The sequence below is a fragment of the Castor canadensis genome, chromosome 8 (genome assembly GCF_047511655.1).
Source record: "Castor canadensis chromosome 8, mCasCan1.hap1v2, whole genome shotgun sequence".
NCBI classification, from domain to species: domain Eukaryota; kingdom Metazoa; phylum Chordata; class Mammalia; order Rodentia; family Castoridae; genus Castor; species Castor canadensis.
The window spans coordinates 42,739,244-42,760,338 of NC_133393.1; the positions used below are offsets into that span (position 1 = coordinate 42,739,244).

General features: G+C 38.1%; 1 protein-coding gene across 4 annotated transcripts in view; it reads right to left on the reverse strand.

Annotated features, from left to right (window-relative positions):
- Positions 1–16,451: 16,451 nt before the first annotated feature.
- The window catches only part of Hivep1 (HIVEP zinc finger 1), a 127,858-nt gene continuing 123,214 nt past the window's right edge, over positions 16,452–21,095 (reverse strand). For all 4 annotated transcript variants that reach the window (XM_074082898.1, XM_074082900.1, XM_074082899.1 and 1 more), the window contains exons 8-9: positions 19,683–20,191; positions 16,452–18,150 (exon numbers count right to left, since the gene is read on the reverse strand). In XM_074082898.1, the coding sequence (XP_073938999.1) occupies positions 16,987–18,150; positions 19,683–20,191 (1,673 nt within the window). In that variant the 3' untranslated portion in view covers positions 16,452–16,986. The remainder of the gene's footprint in view (positions 18,151–19,682; positions 20,192–21,095) is intronic.

Below are 21,095 nucleotides of genomic sequence, written 5' to 3' on the forward strand. Positions count from 1 at the left end.
CTGAAATCACTCTGCCTATAGTTTCTTGAAGCCATAAAGAAAGGCAATCCTATACCAGTGATCAGTGTTCCCCAAGTAATGTGACCCAACAGGAGTATTTTAGTGGTCCTCTTTTAAGTTCTGTCAAATAGCTCCCATGTCACCAAAAGCCCATCCACCTTTCTGAGTATGTATGTATCTTGCCATCTATCAACGGATTCATAGTTGCAATGGGATTTTTGTCTAGGATTCCTGCCACTAATTTAACTAATATTAATTAAATTAATATTAACTTTGATAATTAAAATCTTCCTATTTTAGTTTCACTAGCTATTGATATTTTAAATATTGGGTTCTCTTTACATAGACAAATATGAACATAGATTCTGCCTCTTGTTTCTGTGACTCCAAGTTCAACAAAATTATTAAGATATAGTTTTGATTCCTCTCTGTTTCTAGGAAGTATGTGTTCCAATATTATTTTGAGTGATGGTAGCTGGTCAGAATCCAGCCAAAAATGAGTTGAAATCGCTCTCCAACCATTAAGTGATCATATCTTATAAATGTGAAAAACCCCGAGAGGCACAAATATGATTAGGAATCAGGATATCTGGATTCTGGTGCAAGGAGGCCAAGATTAAATTAAATGATTAAAACTTAGTTATCAGTGAAATATCTCATCTGAATAATAAGGACTTTTATCTGAAGGACTGTAGAACACAGCTCCCAGAACTCCATACTGTGGATTGTAATGCAGACAGACATTTGCACAAAACATTAAACAAACACAAGAGGGTGCTGCTGAAGCCAGTGAGCTCCACCAAAAAGGAGTGGGATCCTTCAATTATTTTTTTTTCTTTCTCTCTCTCTCTCTCTCTGTTTCTTTCTTTCTTTCTCCCTTCCTTCCTTCCTTCTTCTCCTCCCCTCCCCTCCCCTCCTTTCCCCTCCCCTCCCCTTCTCTCCTCTCCCTTCTCTCTCTCTCTCTCCCCTGCTCTTTTGAGTGTTTAATGTATCTAATTAATTCTGCAGGGGATGCTAAGGCCAACAAAAACAACTTTGTTTTACCATATTGATGAATCTGTTTCTTCTCAAGTTTCCCTACTTTTCAAGAGGATTAAATTCAGTTTGGTAAACTCCTCTAGTTTCAATTGTTTTGTTTGGCATAAAACTTTCTGGAATTTTTGTAAAAATCACTTTTCCTAGACATTCTAGTTGGGAGTACACTGACTCTCCCATAAAAAATGTTATTCTGTAAGTTGGTCTTTAAAATTGTTTTTGCAGCATTGCTTTCAGAAAAGAGGACTCCTCTTCGCTGCTAAGGTCTGCATCCTTTCTGAGTCACTAGGAAGGCTAACCCCTGAGCTGTCACTGCATACTGCAGTGAATATGCATACAGTGTCATCCCATTGGTAATCACAAAGAAACACACATATTGATAAAGACATCACTGCTTGCATCGTGTGTTTATATCATGAGGTGATTCTTCTGTGCTTCTTCATCAGATCTTTCTCACAAGACTCTTGTGGCAGGTATGGCATATTTTATTCTTTGTGAAGGAAGAAATGAAAGATTAGAGATAGTAAGTCACAAAAGCATAGGCGGTGGAGTTCCAGGAGAACCCATATAATATGCCCTCAGTCAAAAACTCAATCACTATGTCATGTCATCTCTTCTCTCTCTCTCTCTCTCTCTCTCTCTCTCTCTCTCTCTCTCTCTCTCTGAAGAAACAGGCCATTTCTTTGTTCCTGAACTAGAATGAAAACTTTATTTGAAACCACTGTGAAATCTGATTTCATATTAATACATCACATGATTAGGACTTTTGCTACTAATAAGAAACAAGCTGGAAATACATCTCTTAGAGTTACCAAGTAGTTCTACGAGCTCTATAATCTATACACGGAATGACCTTATCTTTTTGCTTCACATCCATTAAACCTAGCATGAAAAGGCAATTTATAATTGAGATTCATTGTATAGCTTTTTCACTTGCTTGTATTTTTTCTTTTCTTTAAATAAAAATGTTTCTTTTAAAAACAAAAAGAAAGAAAGGTACTGATATAGAATTCCTTTCTCTTCACGTCTCCACATAACAAGTTCCTAAAATGGATTTCTAGATCTTTGCTTTCACCAACATCTTATGCTGTTTTCCTCTTTTCAAAATACCTTTGTTCCTTATTGCTAAGGCAAGAGGTACTTGAAACTTTGGGCTTAAAGTATAACTTTGTCTAATTTTCAGATTTTAGGAACTGAGAATCAAGTATAGAAAAATTGCATTTGGATATCCCAGGAATCGGATTTTGGGAAAAGAAAAATGTAGTATTACATGGTTGCTATTTTGTGGCTTTGATCACAACCTCACTCCATTTTAGCAGATAAAAAAGTAGCTTCTTTTGTCTGTACCACAGCACACATTTTTCTTTTTTCAAAAGAAAAACTATTAAGGTAAATAGTCAGCTGTTAGCTTCACATTTTGTGACAAGAGAAGAACCAGATGTATACTTTGAGAAATATAGATTGTACATTTCTATTAGCACAATAGCATCAGGATGACACATTTTAACAGAGGGAATTTAGTGAACGAGTCAATGGTTGGCAGTTGAGTGTATTTCTGTTGGCTCGAAAATCTACTGGGACTCCCTAAGGACTTCTCTATTGGACAACCTCAGGGCTTCTCTACAATATCAGATCGGATAAAGTTTATGAGCCAAGCTAAATGTACATGTAATCAGAATGTTGAGGTCATCTGAAGTTAAGAGCATCAGCTTTTACCTTGATTTACCAGCTTTGGCCTATGAACCTGATCACCCTGCCATCCTTGCTGTAGAGCTGTCTACCCCAATTAAATCACATGCTGTTTACACCTGTACTTGAACTATTCTTTCCAAACTACTCAGTATTGAACATTTAAAATAATAGGCCTGTTGCTGCAAATGAAAACAGATATGTTCATGCATTTGAATATTAATCACTTATGTAAATTTCCAACATTGTAGCATAAAACATAAGGTAATCCAGATGAAAAATAATTTTTGGACTCTTTCCATATAGACTGAAGCTCAGAGGCTGGCCTAACATTACTTCAGTATTTGTATAAAATTTTTGATGAAAGGAAATTACATGGTGTTTATGAAATACAGGAAGAACTGGATGTCTTCTCATTTTTTATACCAAAACATCTATTTATAATTGCTTGTTAAGAAATTTAGAAACAATAGTAATTTTGGAGAAACTGACAATTAGAATAGATCTGTAGGTGATTATTAAATACTTGCATAAATAGATACATTTTCCCTTGAAAAATATTGAATGCTTATAATTATAGGTTATAAGAATAAAAGACCCTATTCTCAGTAGATGAAGATTGAAGTTTATGAACCACTGCAAATATATATGTCAAGAAAACAACTGAATTATTTTAATTTAAAATACATATATTCATCATATTCAATGATGAGCCTGGTGGCTAAAAAAAAAACAAACCCTGAAACCTGTTATATAAATACACGATAGAACTGGGCTCAAATTTTCTAGAATTGTGGGCACATATTTACCTATTCTAAGCTTTCTGTCCTTAACTGAAAAGAAGTGCTATGGTTTGAAAATGAACCCCCCCACACAATCACCAAGCACATATGTTAGACAGTCAATCACCAATGCAACAGTGTTGGGAAGTGGAGACATTTAGGTAATGAAAACTCCCCCCTCAAGGAGGGATGAAAGCTGAATCAAAGGGCCTGGGGTTATGACTTTGAACTCGTGCTCTCTCCTGCTCCATTGCCTTTCTACCTTCTGCATGGGGTGATGCAGCATGAAGGCCATCACTAGATGTTAGTTCTTCAGCTTCTGACTTTGTGTCTTAAAGACTGTAAGAAATAAATCTCCCTTCATTATTAAGTGTCTAGTATCATGTATTCTGTCGTAGCAGTACAAATGGGTTAGGACAATTAATAAGAGGATTAAATGAAAGAAACACATAAAGTGGCTACTGGATATGTGACATATTGTAATTCATCACATTTTAGTAATTATGACTTTTCACTATTTCACAAATGCTCTTCGATCTCTTCAGTGTATATTGATAATGATATAAAGCTTCTTGACTTTTCGTCTTAAATTTATAGGAATATTTTCTAGTATTTTTAAAGAAAATTCATGTTACAGCTAATCATTATTATCCCATGTTATTTTCTTTCTTAATTTTTGTTTTATTACACAAATGTAGCATGAACACATGTTCCTTTTTGGAACAAATATACATTATTTATATGTAACTACATTTGAAAAAAGTGCCTAACATTATTGTAGCTTTCTGCTTGAGTTTTGGTTTTGTTTATTTGTGTTCCATTAAAAAACAACTTTAAGCACTACTTTTAAGTAATACTGTTTGAGGAAAAATATTCATCACCCTCAAGGAATAATATTAAGAGTAAGAGCAAATGCACTAGGAGCAAGAGCAAGCTGGCTATGAGCTTGTGTGCTCCAGGCCTTCCATCCCCTCACTCCTGGGATGAGAAGGAGAAAGAACTTACAAATTGGTGGCAAAGGCCATGTTCTGAAGTGGGTAGAGCTAATCTACTAAAAGGTGATGGACTGAAGAATCAGTCTCTACTTTCTGGCTCTGACGAATGTGAAATTATGCAAAACTCATACATAGGGTATGTTTGTAGTTGTGGAATACTCTACGGAACTTGGGAAAGGAAAAGAGAATGATACAACAGATCCAAAACCTAACATCCATCATTGTAGAGGATATAACGATAGGCACTGGAAGCTGTTGAAAAATGGTGTGTGGGAGGCAGGGGTAAGGGAGAGTAATGGAAGGGGTTGAACTGACCAAAGTAAAGTATACTCAGTGAGGATACATGGAGAAATCCCTTTGAACATTGACTTAGAAATTAATAATGAAAGAACTATAAAATTGGTACAGTGTGGAGGGGTACCTGTGGGAGAGGGAAGGTGAACAGAGGAGATCAAGGTGAGGAAATAACGTTGATGGACTTCTTATACTTACATGAAATAGAACAATGAAACTTCTTTCAATTGCTTAAAGTGGGGCAGGGAGTGGGTAGAGGGGGAGAGATGGTGGGGGCAATCTAACCAATGTATAATATAAGCCTATTGGGAATTGTCACAATGAATCCCTTGCGCACAGTGAAAATATTCTACTTTAAAAAGTTATGCAAGACTAAGCTCCTTTACCATGGACTGCCTCAAGATTCACCTGGAGAGGCAGAAAAGCTTGAAAGGAGTCAAGACTGATAGGAATAATGGGAGCAAGACTGCATTAAGCACTGTTGTGAATCTGAGCCACTTGCTCCATTATTGACATGATCAGTCACAAAGATGACATTTTGGTCTCCAGCTGTGTAGTCACTTGTTCTTAGCTTGGATAGAAAAAAAAGTGTGTTATTTGTTTGCCCATAAAATACAACCATCCTCCTGAATGGTTTTTCCACAGCCTCTCACAGGACATCCAGTGCTGCATCGTGGAGATTTAACCTTTTATGTAATGTTTTTCTTTTTAATTATGCTTATTTCCAGAGAAGGAAAAGGCCATAGTTCATTCAGGCATTGCTTTACTCTGAGGTACCTGTAAGTTGTTGCAATTTTTCAATGTAGGAAAAGCAATCACACAATGAGTTTCTTTGTTCCTGTCTCCTTGGCAAGTGCTCCTCTAAAGTTGATATGGAAAAATGAGGTCTGTGGAACATAGACTGCAGTTTTAGTTTAGCAAATGCTGCTACCTTAACCTTTCAAATGGCTCCATCAACTCAGACCTCCCTCTGCTGGGTGTATCTGAAGACACAGCTTCCTCCACTATTCCCACCCACACCAGGGATTGCTTATGTTTTTAAATCTCATTTTAATTGCATTCCCCTCATGGATATTGAAAGTGTATTTTTAAAATGTATTTGTTGGTCATTTGTATTTTTCATGTTATTAATTGCTAATTTTTACTTCTTGAGCATTTTTCTATTGAGCCATTTAATTTCTCCTTACTGACTTGTGAAATATTTTAAACATATTTTAGATGAGAATCCTCTGTTAGATATATAAAACACATATCTTTTCCCAACATAAGTTGTCTCTTAAAAACATTATAATGATTTTCTACAATACCAAAGTTTTTCATCTTGATGAATTTGAATTTAGAAGCCTTTGTGACTTTTGTTATTTTTTGTTACCTGAAAGCCATCTTCTACCTCAGTGTCATGTAGTGCTGTGCAAGTCAGTTTTCCATCACTATGACAAATAAGCAATTACATGAATGAGCCTGTTTTTCATTGTCATTGGCAAGGTCATTTTATCCATAGGACATATTTTACTTAAATTAACACTAATAAAAATACATTCTAAACATGAAAACATGTAAGCAAAACACACATATGCACATACACATATGTGCATGCGCGTGCGCACACACACACACACACACACACACACACACACACACAAACCCCAAAAGGAAGTATCTCCATTAGCAGAAAAATTCTTGGGCACCCAGATACTTTCTGAGGCACATCCAAAAGCCTACCTCAGAAGTCACATTCGAGAGCCATAAGTCCATCACCAGTGCTGAGTCTATTAGCAATACTTACAGTATATACAAAGCACCATTATGCTGTTATAGGTCATATTTGATTAAGCACAAATTTCAGTTCTATGCCACAAATTACAATTCAATATATAGCTAATGCAATGACAGCTACTTACTTCATTTTTTTCTTTTCTTGCACATGAGATAATACCATATCCTTTTCCATAGGATAAGGGTATACTTGTTTACTTTAAAATTTATACTTTGTATCATGGAAACACGATCTAGTTATATAAAAGCCCCTACATACAGTACAGTAAAAAAATTCCTCTTTGCTTTTCCTATCTTCATGATTGTTAACATTTTGTATGAAAATTTTTTAATTCAATGTGAATCTAAATTCCACGTATACAAGAGATACAAGTGACTCTCTTAGTTCAAGCATGGCTCAGATAATTTCTCTAAAGTTGTTCACTATAGGACTATAAAAGACAGAAAAGACATAGGTAATCTTTTAATAACAACGATTTCTAGTTTTTGCTAAAAATATTTATTTCAACCTCATAAATCTATGTATTACTATCACTTTCAGACTTAAAGAAAAATTCCCCCAAACATTAAATTAAGAGTTAAAACCCTCTACTTTAAAAATGATTCAGATAGATCTTTTTCATATTACACAGAAATCTTTTGTACCAATTTTATAAAGTTGATATTATTATCCCATTTTATAGATGAGATTGAGGTATTAGAATGCTGGTCTGTAGAGGAGGAAAGCTATAGTCTGTAGAGCTGGTGTCATTGGCGGTCATGACAGTAGCCTCTTTTTATCCTTTATAAAGGATGGCAAGTATTTATTCTCTTTGGACCTCTTTTTCCTCATTTATTAAATGAAGACATTGAAGGAGTTATAGTTTGCCATTTACACTTAAAATTCCAATCATTCCTTCCTCCCTCCCTTTTTCCCTCCTTCCCTTCCTCCCTCCCTCCTTCCTTCCTTCCTTCCTTTCCTCCCTCCCTCCTTCCTTTCCTCCCTCCCTCCTTCCCTCCTTCCCTCCCTCCCTCCTTCCCTCTTTCCTCCTTCCCTCCCTCCCTCCCTCCTTCCTTTCCTCCCTCCCTCCTTCCCTCCTTCCCTCCTTCCTTCCTTTCCTCCCTCCTTCCCTCCTTCCTTCCTTTCCTCCCTCCCTCCCTCCTTCCCTTCCTCCCTTCCTCCTTTCTTCCTTCTTTCTTTCTTTTATTTTTCTTCTGGTGGGTCTGGGGTTTGAATTCAGGTCTTCATACTTGCAAAGCAGGCACTGTACCACTTGAGTCATGCCTCCAGTATAAAATTTCATTCTTAAAAATACACCAAGACTTGAAAAAAAATTCCCTTGAGTCAAACTACATACCTCTTTGACTAATCAGCTGTTCATAATCATCTCTGAAGTCTGTCTCAGTCAGGAGTAACTCTGAATTGCCAGGTGATGATAAGCAACCTCAATTAGAGCACAACCATAAATGCAGAGACTCAGTGGGCCAAGTTGGATCCCTCTCAGCCTCAGGATGTGCCACCCTTGTCTAAGGCCAGTTTCTGGGCAGGTCTGGGCTCTGGAAGAGGCCCAGTAAAGTTCCACCAAGAGCAAAGCCTCGGAAAAGTCCAGGAAATGTGTACCTGCTCTTTAGGATTGCACCTTACCTTCTACAAAGACCCCACACATTCTTCCGCCACCTGGCTGTCCATCTTCTCTTTAAGGACACACGGGAATACACTCTTTACCTTTTAGAAAAAGGAGTTCACATAAGCTGCTAGAGATGACCTGTTGAGTTTATTAATTTTACTTCTTCCTTGTCTGCTTTTTCTGCAAAGCACTTAGAGAACATTTTAAACATGCCACGTTTAAAAATAGGGTATAAGTGTTTGGGTTTTTTTTCCAACAAAGTCATATATAAAACTGAGTGTGGTCTTTCATGGAGTATATATCTCATAAGTATTTTTGGACAAATGTTAGTGTCTGTAAAAGTATAATTCATAAGTAGTGCTAACATTTGTTCAGATATTGCTACGGCTAGAAATTGTTTGCTGATTTACAATACCATCTGCTTTCATCTTCTCAAAAGCTCTCTCAGGTGGGGACTCATTTTGCTTTGACTGACAGATGAGAAAACTGAGGCACAAAAAATATACACTTAACTGGTCAATTGTCTACCTGGGGTCTGAATGTAGATGATCTATTCTTAACTGCTCTCTTACTTGATTCCATATGCAATACTAAAAGTAGGAATCAAAATTTAAGCTTATATTTTGGTTTGACAAACAGAAACCACAGAACATCAGGGCTATTTGTAACTAATAATATTGCTGTAATGTATAGATCATAAACCTTGAGGTTTTTGGTTTTTTTTCAAATGCATTCTTATTGTCCATACTCTAATAGGTTGTAACTTTGTGAGATGACTTGTAGCAGTCAAGGATACAATCTATGGCCACTCAAATGAACCTTGAGTAGAGATTGAAGTGAAGTTGATTGAAACTCCAGTGAGCAGATGTAAGTGCTGCCTACTACTCTTTGAATTAATGAAATGTCCAGGCTTTTCAAATCATTCATTTACAAATCACTTACATTAAATTGAAAATCATTTATAAATACACTCAGCATATGCTGAAGAGGTAGTTTTTTAAGTAGGAAAAATAAAACAACAGCCACAAAAGCTTTGAGTGCCCCTGGGAGACAATACTGGATGTCTGTCATGAAAATATTTTATCTATTTCAGTTGAAATTCTAAAGAACACAGGACTGGACCTATTGCTATAGGCTATATAAGCTTTACATGTTTTGATGTCTGAATCTGTGTGTCTTTCAAATCCCTCCTTTTTTTGGGAAGGATTTAGAAAAATGACAACAAAGGGTTTGAGGAATTTGTTTAGTTACAAAACAAAACAAACAGAACATTTTTCCAGGATAGGTCCCTGGGGTCCGGGTGTCCTTCTGATCTTTATCTCCATTTAAGGGACTTCACAGGTCTGACCTGAGGCACTCAGGGCTGCTTAAGCATCAAAGAGGGCTGATGAACCCATGTACTAAATATTTCACACTCTTTCCAACAGAGGCTGACACCAAGAAAAGTCTTTCATTATGCATTTAACATCATGGGCATTAACAAAGAGAAGTAATAAGTGATTTGGGTCTGAACTTTAAACATTTTTTTAAATTATTTTTTCTCTCCAAAGATTATTCTTGAAATTCAGTTTATTATAATTAACATTATGAATTCAAAAGATTTCATTTCATTACATTCTATGATGCAAGTTATTTCAATAGACAATAGCTAATATAGTTTTAATGAAGATTGGATTTTTTCAACTAGTAATTATGAGGGTTGCACATGAGCAAACTGCATAAAATTGTAAAATACTTCCTACAGATGTGAACGTTGAAGGAACTGAAAATATCTTGTTGTCTAATGGGTAAAGATGTTCCAAAACAACTAAATCCAAATGTATCAAAGTTACAAATGCTGAATCAAAACCAGTCTTAACATTTGACCTTATTGGGCAAAAATAAGCCTTGCTATTAGCAAAGAAAACTAAGCATGCCTGGCTAATTGACTGATCTCAAAGCTGGCTTTGCTCTCATGACTGACCTCCAGGAATGTAAAGCCCTGTTGTCTTTCACCTAACAAGGTTTCCTTAGATCCCATTTGGCAACATTCATAGGTAAATAACTAAACAGACTGTCTTTCAAGAAACTGAAAACAAATGCATGAAAGATATCTTGTCTCAGGCAAAAACAATGACATAACAAATGCATATAGGCTTGCATGAACGAACTCTTTAGAATCCACAATTGACAAGCAACATAAAAGGTATTTAGTCAATCACTTCTACATTTTCAAAATCAAAAGTAGGAACTAGAGGAAGGAAAAAAGGTTAAATTCTGTGAAGTGACCACGATTGGTTTATACTGAGATATGCAATCACTTGCTAAAGAGATCAAATATTTTTCTTCTTACTGCTTTTGTAACTATAATTTATAAATATCATCATTTTCCTTTTTATTATCGTTAAATCAGCACATACAAAGCCGTACAATTTGATGGTGCTCCCTCTTCACTGAAGAAATATGTTTACATAATTGTCCTGTCAAAAGTAATGGAAAATTGTTCTTCTTTTTGGAAATATTTGTGAAAGTATCATCTCAGGGTCATTGTAATATTATTACAATATGCTATGCTGTGTTCAAACCATGTCGATACCAAAACAATGTGAATCCACGGTCAACTTTCAATCTAACTTTTATAATCACAAGACATGTAACAAAGACATTTTTCTGAATAATGGTTAATAATTAAAACCTAATGCACTTGGAAAATTACATGTTTTATGCTTGATTAGAATTGTCATTTTGGAGTGCCCTTTTATCTCCTGTTATTTAAATTAAATGTCTCTTCACCAAATATTTTTATGGCTCTGATTATATCAACTGTGAAAAGGGGCATAGAAAAAGGTTATAAAATCTATTATCTACACAAATATTCATGGTATTGGACATAATCATTTCAGATGGAAATTTAAATGGAATGGTTTCTGAATACTAAATAGACTTTTACCAAGAAATAAAAATAATACTACCCAATCATTATAAATTATTACTGAAAAGCAGCAAAAACAGTAGGAAAAAACAGACTTAATTTTCTAGCCCAGTCTTACTACCTACCTAGCTCTGTAACCCTCAGCAATGTTTTCAACCACAAAATGAGCATAACATCATATAGTATCTATTGCAATTGTTAAAATTAGTAATACTGTGCTCTATATAATGAGTCTTATTTACAAAATCTGCACTGTATCATATGAAGGGAGCATGACCAAGTTGCATATAATCTAAAAACTTAAAATCTAGTAGAAGGCCTTGCTAGATTAAGAGAATTTGCCTAATTTTGAAACTAGCTTTTCACTATCTCTTTAAGTTAAGAAATTTTCCTTCTTATTATAAGGTGTCAATATGGTTACCTAAGTCAATCATATCTTTTCGAAATTAGGCAGATGGCCTAAATGGTGGAGGAAACAAAGTAAAACTTTTCTTAGATTCTTAACCTCTGATATTCCATCATAATGCCACAGATAGTTCCTGCTTCTAGCAGGAACAATGTAGCAAAGAATTCTCCAGTGTGCTGAAATACTCTTAGCGTCTGATGGAACTCTCTCGCAGGACCGAATAAAACAACCCTAAATTCCCTGAGAACAAAAAAACAAAGTAATTAGAAAACTTTGGTTAAATGTAACAGGGATTTTTAATTTTAATTATGTCTGAAAGACTGAAACCACGAAAGAAACAATACTTGATTCATAACTTTGGAAGAAATGTCTGCCTAATTCTTGTGCCTGATGTCAGAATGTGAATGGATCATTTTCTGGTCCCTACTTGGTGGCCTGTGTCTCCTCAGTGCAGGCCCAGTTCTCAGAATCCCTGCTCTTGGAAGTGGTAATGGGAACAACTTTCAGAAGTTACACATTTTTCTTGGCTGATGCTGTGTATCTCAAAGGATTGGTGTAAACAATAAACTTAATCCTTCAGTCTTCCTTGAAGATAAATATGTTCCTCTATATCTATGTCTGGTTATTATGCAAATATGAGTTTTGCTCATGCATCATGAATCCTTAACAATTTCTTGCCATGAGGTGAATTCTGGTTTTACATAAAAATTAATGGGGACAAAGAATTTCCCTCATAGTAGCCAACTTGCCTTTCTTTCATAATCCCCGACTCTCTCTTTCCCACTGGGAAGACAACTTTCTCATTATTTCTTCTGTGATTCTCCTCGAGCTCATGGCAGCTGGAGCATGTGGCAGAGGATGAGGTTTGCAGACAGGAAGCAAAGAGAAGAAGGAACTGAGAACCAATCTAATCTCCAAAGGCATGTCCCCAATCATCTAATTCCTCCAGCTAGGTCCCACCTCCCAAAATAGGGCCACCAACTGGAGACTAAGCGTTCAACACATGAGCCTGTGAGACATACCCTATTCAAACTGTAACAATACTCCCAGGATGCTCCGATCGTGTGAGACAAGACTGTGGCTATCTTTTGCCTGGGTCTAAATAATGTATTCCTAATTTCTCCCACATTATGCTTTTTCTTGTGGGGAAGGGAGATGTGAATGACACACACTCAACTTGGTAACAAGGAAACCGCTATGGTACTGAGTACAGTCACATTGGCAACCCAAGTCCCAGAGCCCTGCTTTGCTGTCTGGTTCTGCTGTATGTTCAACGCATGTCTCCAGCCACGGAAATCTCCCTGATGCTGAGTTTCAACCTGTGAGTCACTGGCAGACGTCTCCTGTAATTTTAGTGAGTCCATCAAATGAGAAGGAAGGATGCTGTCTTGGTAACAGTTAGCTTGTGTTTGCTTCCCATGTTCCTCGGCATGACTTTCCTTTTCTCCTTTTGCTGTCTTGTTCCTGCACAAATTATTAGCACATTAGAGAAAGGCAGACGGTCGGTCTTTTGGATCAAAAGTCCATGCTCTCTTGCCCATACTATGCTGACCACTGAGCATCCTTTCCCCCCAAGGAGCTTAGTGATAAACACCCTTAAATCACATGTTCTCCAGAATGTCATCTCAGCTTTGTCAGAAGTCTGCTGAATCCCAAACACATTCTTCATTCTTTTGGCCTATGGACTCTTTTTTATTCCCTGAATCTTGACGTATGTGTAATGCTGGGTCACACAATCCGGGTGACAAATGCCAACTCCAGCACCTGCAAAACCAGTTTTATAACATTTGTGATATGCAGCTTCCTTGCCTATAACCGGGGGAGATAATCCTTCCTGCTTGGAATAAATCCTGACTTGCCCCCATATTGCTGCTGTTTGTAATGTTCATCCTATGCATTGTCTCCACTTAATAAAATCCCTTGAAGGCCAAACTTAAATGTCCCATTCTCCTACAAGTGTCAACTCAGCCAGTTGTGCCACTTCTAAGCCACTCATGATCCTTTGTATCTTATGTTATACTAGAATTTAAGCTTGTGGAGGGCAAAAGCTATTAATTTGCGTTACATTTGCATTCTGCAAGTGCTGTCTGCATGGCTGGTGCATGAATCCCTTTCCACTTGTTTTAGCCTTCATGACTGCTATGAAGTCTGCATGAATCCCTTTCCACTTGTTTTAGCCTTCATGACTGCTATTTTTGTGCTACTGCTTGGCATGGTGTTTATTTGAAAGCCTCACATCCTACACCTCCTTCAAAATACAGTTCCCAACATACATAACACACTCATTAATTACTTAAGACAATAACTAACTCTCGTATGTTTACCTGCTGTGGTTTTAAGGTATATGGTTTCCTATCATTTTCTGGTCTGTATGGCAGGCATGCTCCTTTGGGTAAAAAGCATGTCTTCTAATTTCTTTCGTTTCTTTCATAGTATTGGACTTGGTTGGCACTTAAATCATTACTTGATTTTGGAGGCCTGAGTCTTCAGGCCGAGCCTAATTCAGAAGACAGGAAACACCTGAGAGCAGGTATGCCTACACTGCCTATCACAGCACCTTCTGTGTGCAAGTTCTACAGCAACCTGTGTAGGACTGAGAATCCAGTATGTTTAAGTGAATCCTGATGGTTTTCAGATTATACACTTTGTAGAGAAAATGTTTTACTATTCTTACTTTAAATGCACTATCTTTTTAATGAGAATAGGAAGTTATTATCATTAAAATATAAATATATATCTAATAGCTGTCTTCAAATATTGAATAATGCTCCAAGGTCATGGGAGGGAAGTCATTTTGAAGGAAGATTTCTGTCTTAAGATTTAACACCCTTAGAATGTATATAATTTTGTAACGAAGTTAATGAAAAGCACCTTTCTGGTATTGCTTAAATTTAATCTCAAAATGTAGGGTTAAAAGTAGGAACACCAAGAATAGGACTGATGTTACAGTCTGACCCGAGCACCCATGAAGAAAAAAAAAACACTGAAAGTAATGACTATGCTCTATAATCCTTATTAAGTGCTATTATTTGAAATTCAGGTCAGTGATTAATGAGAAAATGGTTATTTACACTGTTTCTGTGAAAAGAAAATCATGGTTGTACTATGAAAAAATGATAAATTAGAAACAAAATCTCTACATTAAAAAATCATCTGTTAATTATCATTCTGAAAGAAATAATTATTGTGGCCTAAGATTCAGTAGTGAAACCGAGTTACTTGAACGCCCTTGATTTATGTTAACTTACAAGAAAATTTCACAGCAAAGATCTGCTCATCTTTGAAAACTAGAAAAATGACTTTTGGTTCCTCAGTTATTTTTCCCCATCACTTCTGGTGAGGTCATGGTAATAGATTTATATGAGAAGATACTGAAATTGCTTCAAATTATGCTTTTGCTTTATTCATTTTTTTGCTGTGCTGGCAATCGAGCCCCAAGGCTTCCTGCCTGCTAGGCAAGCGCTCTCACCACGAGTTGCATTCCCAGCCCCACATCAGGCTTTTGACGTAGTTTTGCCAGATATTTTGCAAAGAGATTTGCCATGTCACTGCACCCTAGTTCCCTACTGATCTGGGTCATCCTTGAAGCACAAAGGCCAGGTCAAATGAAGTTCCAGCAGCCTTCTGAATTCCATTATTTGCAAACCATTTGCATTTGGGAATTTTAACTGGACAGTGTTCCTTGGGAAAAATGGAGAAACCCTTGAAAATTAACTATTCCCAGGGGGTGAATTTGTGCAGAGTATACTGTGTAGGTCCATGGTGTTATCACAAATGAAACCCCTTGTACTATTAGCAAAAATAGTTAAAAAATTAACTTGTCTATTTTGCGTATGGGATTAATTTCAAAATGTAATGGCAAATACTATGGTAACATTTCTTATTTAGCTGCATATTTCAAATACAAATAGATGCTCCTTGACTTAGGATAACCCCTCAACAAATCCACTAATATGTTGATTAAAAATCCACTTACGCTACCTGACCTCTGAGCACCTTTGCTTGGCTACACAGCTTGCCTCTGTCAGGTGTCAGTTTCACCCTCAGTGTGACTGGTTGCTGCCAGCATCCAACTTGTCACTAGTCCAGCAGAAAGTCCAACTTCAAGTACACTTCTACAGAATGCATACTGCTTTCAGCCGTTACCCAGTTGAAAAAGTCTCGTTGAACCATTGAGTCTGTGACTTTCTGTGGTAGGAAAATACTTGAAAAGCCACATTAAAGCATGAAAATCACTAATATTAATGTATGTACATAGTGTAATGAATCCTGAAATGTTCAAAGTACAAACATTAAATTTTCAGAGAACATCCAAGCACATCACACCATAGTTAAATGTAGGAAGCAGTCCTTTAAAAATGTAACTGAACTGACCCAACAGTGTACTACATATTCAAATTCCAGCATTAAAACATCTTTCTCACAAACCTAGCTTCTGTAATCCTCAGGTAATAATGGAAATCGTTATAGTGGTAATAACTACCTCCATCCTTGCAATTTTTTCTGAATGAGTTAAACTTGTGATTTTGGTTTTTCCATGAATCTTGCATCTTCTGGGGTTTAGTGTAGGACTGAAGAACAAAAAGCCCTGGCTACTTGCACAGTCTGGGGGTATGGCTTCAGGGGTCTCACCCATGCCAACTCAGGACTTTTACCAGGAATTTTCATAACCACATTTAGGAACTTTGCCTTTTCAGTCTGTCTCTTACATGTGCTTACAGAAAATGTTCTCAAATAGCCAATTTCTAACAAGTTATATGACTACAAAATTACTTCTCACAGCTAAGAAAAATTGGGAAACAGCTAAGAAAAATTGTTAGGCTGCAGTCACAGTTTCAAAGGGTGGACCTCAAAACCAAGGGTGGGGGTTTTTGGAAGGCGCGGAACCTGGGGCTATTTTCCAAATGCAGATTACTGGTCATTAGAGATAAAAAGACAGCACAACTCAAGCAATGGTAAAGTCAGTAAACAATATTTTACTGAAACCTTTCATAACACAGAAAATCTGTCTGAAGTGTAAAGTTAACATCTTACACAAGGAGGAAGACAGATCCATTTGCAAAGACTAACATGAGTACAATAAATATGGGGTTTACATACTAATTTATACACAGAAACTCTGCCCCACAGCCATAAAAATTTATATTTAACAGTGCAACATATAATTTAATCATCTGATTTATTTGACTGGTTCTTCTTACTAAACACAAATAACTACCTGGATTTCATATACATATATAACATTTTTATGTATATAGATATTCAACAATCTGTACAGTTTCTAAACGTAAAACTCCTAAAAGGCACAATTGTCTATACAACATGTACAAAAATGGCTGGAGCTGACACAAAACAATTATTGGTCAAAAGTTCATGATTGCACAAAGATTAGTCATGAGTTCATGTCAGAAAAATGTGCTTTAAAGAAAGGAGGGTTTTCAAAGAAACCTTTAAGTGTTAGTTAAAAAAAAAAACGATAAAAAATAAATCACTAGGTTGCTATCACGAGCCTGTCCTCATCGTCATCACTGCTCACATCGCTGAACTGCACGGTGAGCTGCCTTTGGGGCAGTGCTGCAGCCCTCGACCCCTGCCTGTCTGGAGACAGAGTGCGCTGGCCCAATGGCTTGGGCAAAGCTTCAACCTGTGCCTTCTGCAGTGCCCCTGGCGTGGGCACAGAGGTGAGCTCAGGTGTGGGCTTCGTGTGGTTTGCCAAGGTGGCCCTCTCAGAGTCTGTTTTACTTGAGCTGTCGAGCTTTGCGTGGTCACCTGCAGGGGCAAGTGGACCTAGTGCTTTTCTTGCATTTTCCTGCTGGACTTTAGGTGACCCCTGAGGAGAATCGGTCCTGCTGACCTGGTTTGCACTGGCTGCGGGTGTCTGCTTGAGCTGTGTCTCGCACCCTCTGCTTTGGGAAGCTGGTGTTTCAGGAGCTCCCTGGGTGTCCACAGTTACCTGGCTGATTGAGGGAATCAAGGTTGGCAGGGCTATGTTTAGGATTTGGAGACCTGGAATGTGCGCCTGAGGGGGGGGATTGCTTTGGGAAGGAGGATTCGCAGTCAACACCTGCAGTCCCACGGCGTTGAGAGCAAGTCCCGGGGGGTGCACCTGTGGGGCGATGTTGGGGTTTGCCAGGCCTACGATATTGACAGCCTCCATGCTTAGTGATGTGAGTGACGACAGGCTCGGGGTACCTAGGTTCTGAAGGCCGGGCACACGGATTTGGCCAATAGGAATGCATGGCACAACACTGCTCAGTTCAGCCACTCCAGCAGGATTTGTGGTGCCAGAAACTTCTGTGATGGCGTCCCCAGGCGTGCCCATGGTTCTGTGAATGACACTGACAGCAGGGATCGTCAGCTGCATTGGCCCAGCCTGAATGGGCACGAAAGTGGAGTACGTGAGGCCCGCAGGCACCACGTGGATTCCCCCCACGGGAACCATGTTGTACGGGGTCCTTGACTGCTGCTGGGAATGCAAGGGGAGGTGGCTGAACAAATGCGTCTGAGGAGAAGGCAGGCCTGGAGGTGGGTGAAGGGGGACTGGCTGCTTCTGTTCTTGACTGTTGGGATGAGGTGAGGCTACAAAAGGAAAGCCAGCTGCTGGCTGAGGGCTAGGCTCGGCTGAAGCAGGAGGAAGTCTAACGGATGACATGCCCTGAAAGACAAGAAAGAATGACCCTTAGATGGCAAAGCTTTCCTTATCACTGACCTAAAATGCTAGTTTTCAATCTCTTCTTCCAATGAGATAAAATACGCATATTGGTCTTTTATAGCAATAAGCTTGCTAAAGAATTATGTTTTGATTTTTTGGAAATAAATTTCCAACAACAACAAAAAACTATCTCATCTTTAATTTCTTTCTTTCCTAGTACAAGTAACAGGAACACGTTCTGTATAGCACTGTATATTTTTCAAACAGATTTTCGAGATATCCTCTCACATTTTATACTAAGAATAACGGACAGGTAGCCAGGTTATATTCTTACTTATGTTGCTGTCATTATTCCTGACACCATCAGCTCCAACTTATTTTAGAAATATGGAGTTGGTGAGAAATTGCCATAGTTGGCTGTGAGCATCAACTCAACTGGGGAAAAATTAACTAAGATTATTCACTCATGAAGTAAATTGTTGTCACCAAGACAAAGGTCTGCAGTTGTTTATTTATTTGCTCACTTATTTGTAAGTTTATGAAATGTCTCCTAAATACCAGATTTCCAGGTGTGGTAGGTATGAGGGATTTGGGGACAGGGTAGCATAGAGTGTGCTATTTCTTTACTTCAAGTTGAAGTAAAGAAATGTTGGAAGTGATAACTCTTGCCCATCTCCCAAGATTAGTATGTAAACATTAGCCTTGTCTTGATAATAGCTACATAATATTAATTTATATGTTAATTTAATTTCTGTATTAGTATAATTTAAACACTTACATACTTAAATTATATTGATTTAGGATAGGAAGCACTTATAGTCCTTGTATTTTTCTGTTCAATTTAGAAAAGAATTCTTTTGCACTACTCAACACATGTGAGAGGTAGGAGAACTGTCAGTGGGAGAAGAATGCACTATTCCAAGAATTGTCACTGGTCACCAGACAGTCATGGGAAGCAGGCAGCACCCAGTGTGCTTCCTGGGCCTCTCTGAGCCTGTGTCTGGCTCCATGCTAGCTCTTGGGAAGAAGCTTTCCCAAGCAGCCACAGCAATCTGATTATCCAAGCAACGTGAACTTGAAACATTTTTGGGTCACATTAACTTTGTCATGAAAACTAGTAGCTGTTTTGCCAGTGGGGGCAAAGCCCAAAACATTTGGACAATGTGTTGCAAACATGCCACATCAACAGCAGTGGAAAAACAATTCGTTGTAAGTAAGTAAGTAAGTCCCAGGATGCGTGCTCACAATTAGCACATACACACATTTCATTTCAGTGTTTTTCACAAAGCAACAGTAATGAGTGTATTTTTCAAGCATTTGTCTCTTTCACAGATTTACAACACAATATGCGAACGCTTGTTAAGATACTTAACAAGGTTCCAATGGACATAAATGATTTCTGCCACTAAATATAACAATGAAATAATATAAACTGCTTTGGACATAGCGAATTGTTTAGGCGCATTATTTGTTATGCTATTAGGCTCCCATATGTAACAGGTTACAAAGGAAAACAAACATAGCCAATCATCTACCTGTGTTGAAGTGACAGTCTTTCCAGCCATAGAACTTCTCAGAACCTCTGACTTGGGGTAGTCCACAGACATTTGATGACAGGGGGATCTGGGAGCAGCTTCTGGTGACCTGGCAGCCTCTACAGAAGCGATTGTCCCATCCTCATCTTTCGCAGCCTGCTGCCTGACCTTTCCTGGCGAGTTTGTCTTCCTGCTGTGGTCAGACTGCACTGTTCGCAGAACAGTCATCTTGGTGAGTAACGCCCTGGGCAGGACATCCGTGGGGTCTGTGTGTGCTGCAGAGAAACAGTCAGTAACGTGGAGCTCCTCATCTGCACTCACAGTGTCCTGAAGGCCACTCCTAGATGGAAGATGCTGTGGGCTGGCTGTGACTGAGGGTGCTGCTGACAGGACAGACTCTGCCTGGCTGTCTTCATCGTCCTCTTCATTCTCATTATCGTCCTCATCTGGGCCATCAGATTCTTCAAGATCATATCCAGACCGCTCGTAACTGAACCTTTGTTTCTCATCTAATAAAACAACCAAGAGGGTTTGTTACAGAATTCTCTATGAGTACACAAATGCAATCTGTTAATTTTTAGAAGCTCGGCTATATCATGAGGACTGTGATGGACAGGGGCCACCCACAGAGCATACATTCTAGGTGAGGAGAATGATAGGGAGAAGCAGCAGTCAGTCAGCTGGCCAACAGGAGCTCCAAGAGGGGCACCGAGGGACAGGGGCATGGCTGGGGCAGGCAGGTTCAGGATGGGGAACATGGAGCAAACTTCAGAAGAGTAAAGGATAGGCAGAGGGTGAAATATAAAGCAAATGAGAAATCAAAGCTTCTAACAACGCCTGGAAAATTCTTAAACTTTGACAACTATATGAGAAGTTAATAAAGGGTCAGCTCTTTACCTAAGTTGTTTTTCTTTACTTACTTTTTAAAGTCTTCTTTTAATTGAACAAATTAAAACACAAAAACTGATGGCCATTTGATCTGTAAGCAAAATAACTTTCTTTAAATTTGAACTACTTTGTAGACATGTATCCATTGTTCTCTCAGTAGTAATATCCATCTGATATTTAAGCCTTCTTCTGTTACTATTTTTTAATTTTCTTTCAGCTTTTTGTATTACATGATTTGATCCATTCCTTTTCTTTTCTTTTTTTTGCAGTACTGGGGTTTGGACTCAAAGCCTCAAGCTTGTCAGGCAGGCCCTCTACCAAGTTAGCCACTCTGCCAGCCCTTGATCCATTTCTTAAAGGGAGAGTGACATCATCTAAAAGTCACTGATATGAACGTCATAGACTACACGAGACTGGGTTATGGAGGAATACTTAGAATGATCCAGGTAGTTTCAAAATTCTCATATGCTCGTGTGGAACTTGTTTAAAAACTATTCCTTTTCAAAATCTTGTACACTACAGGCT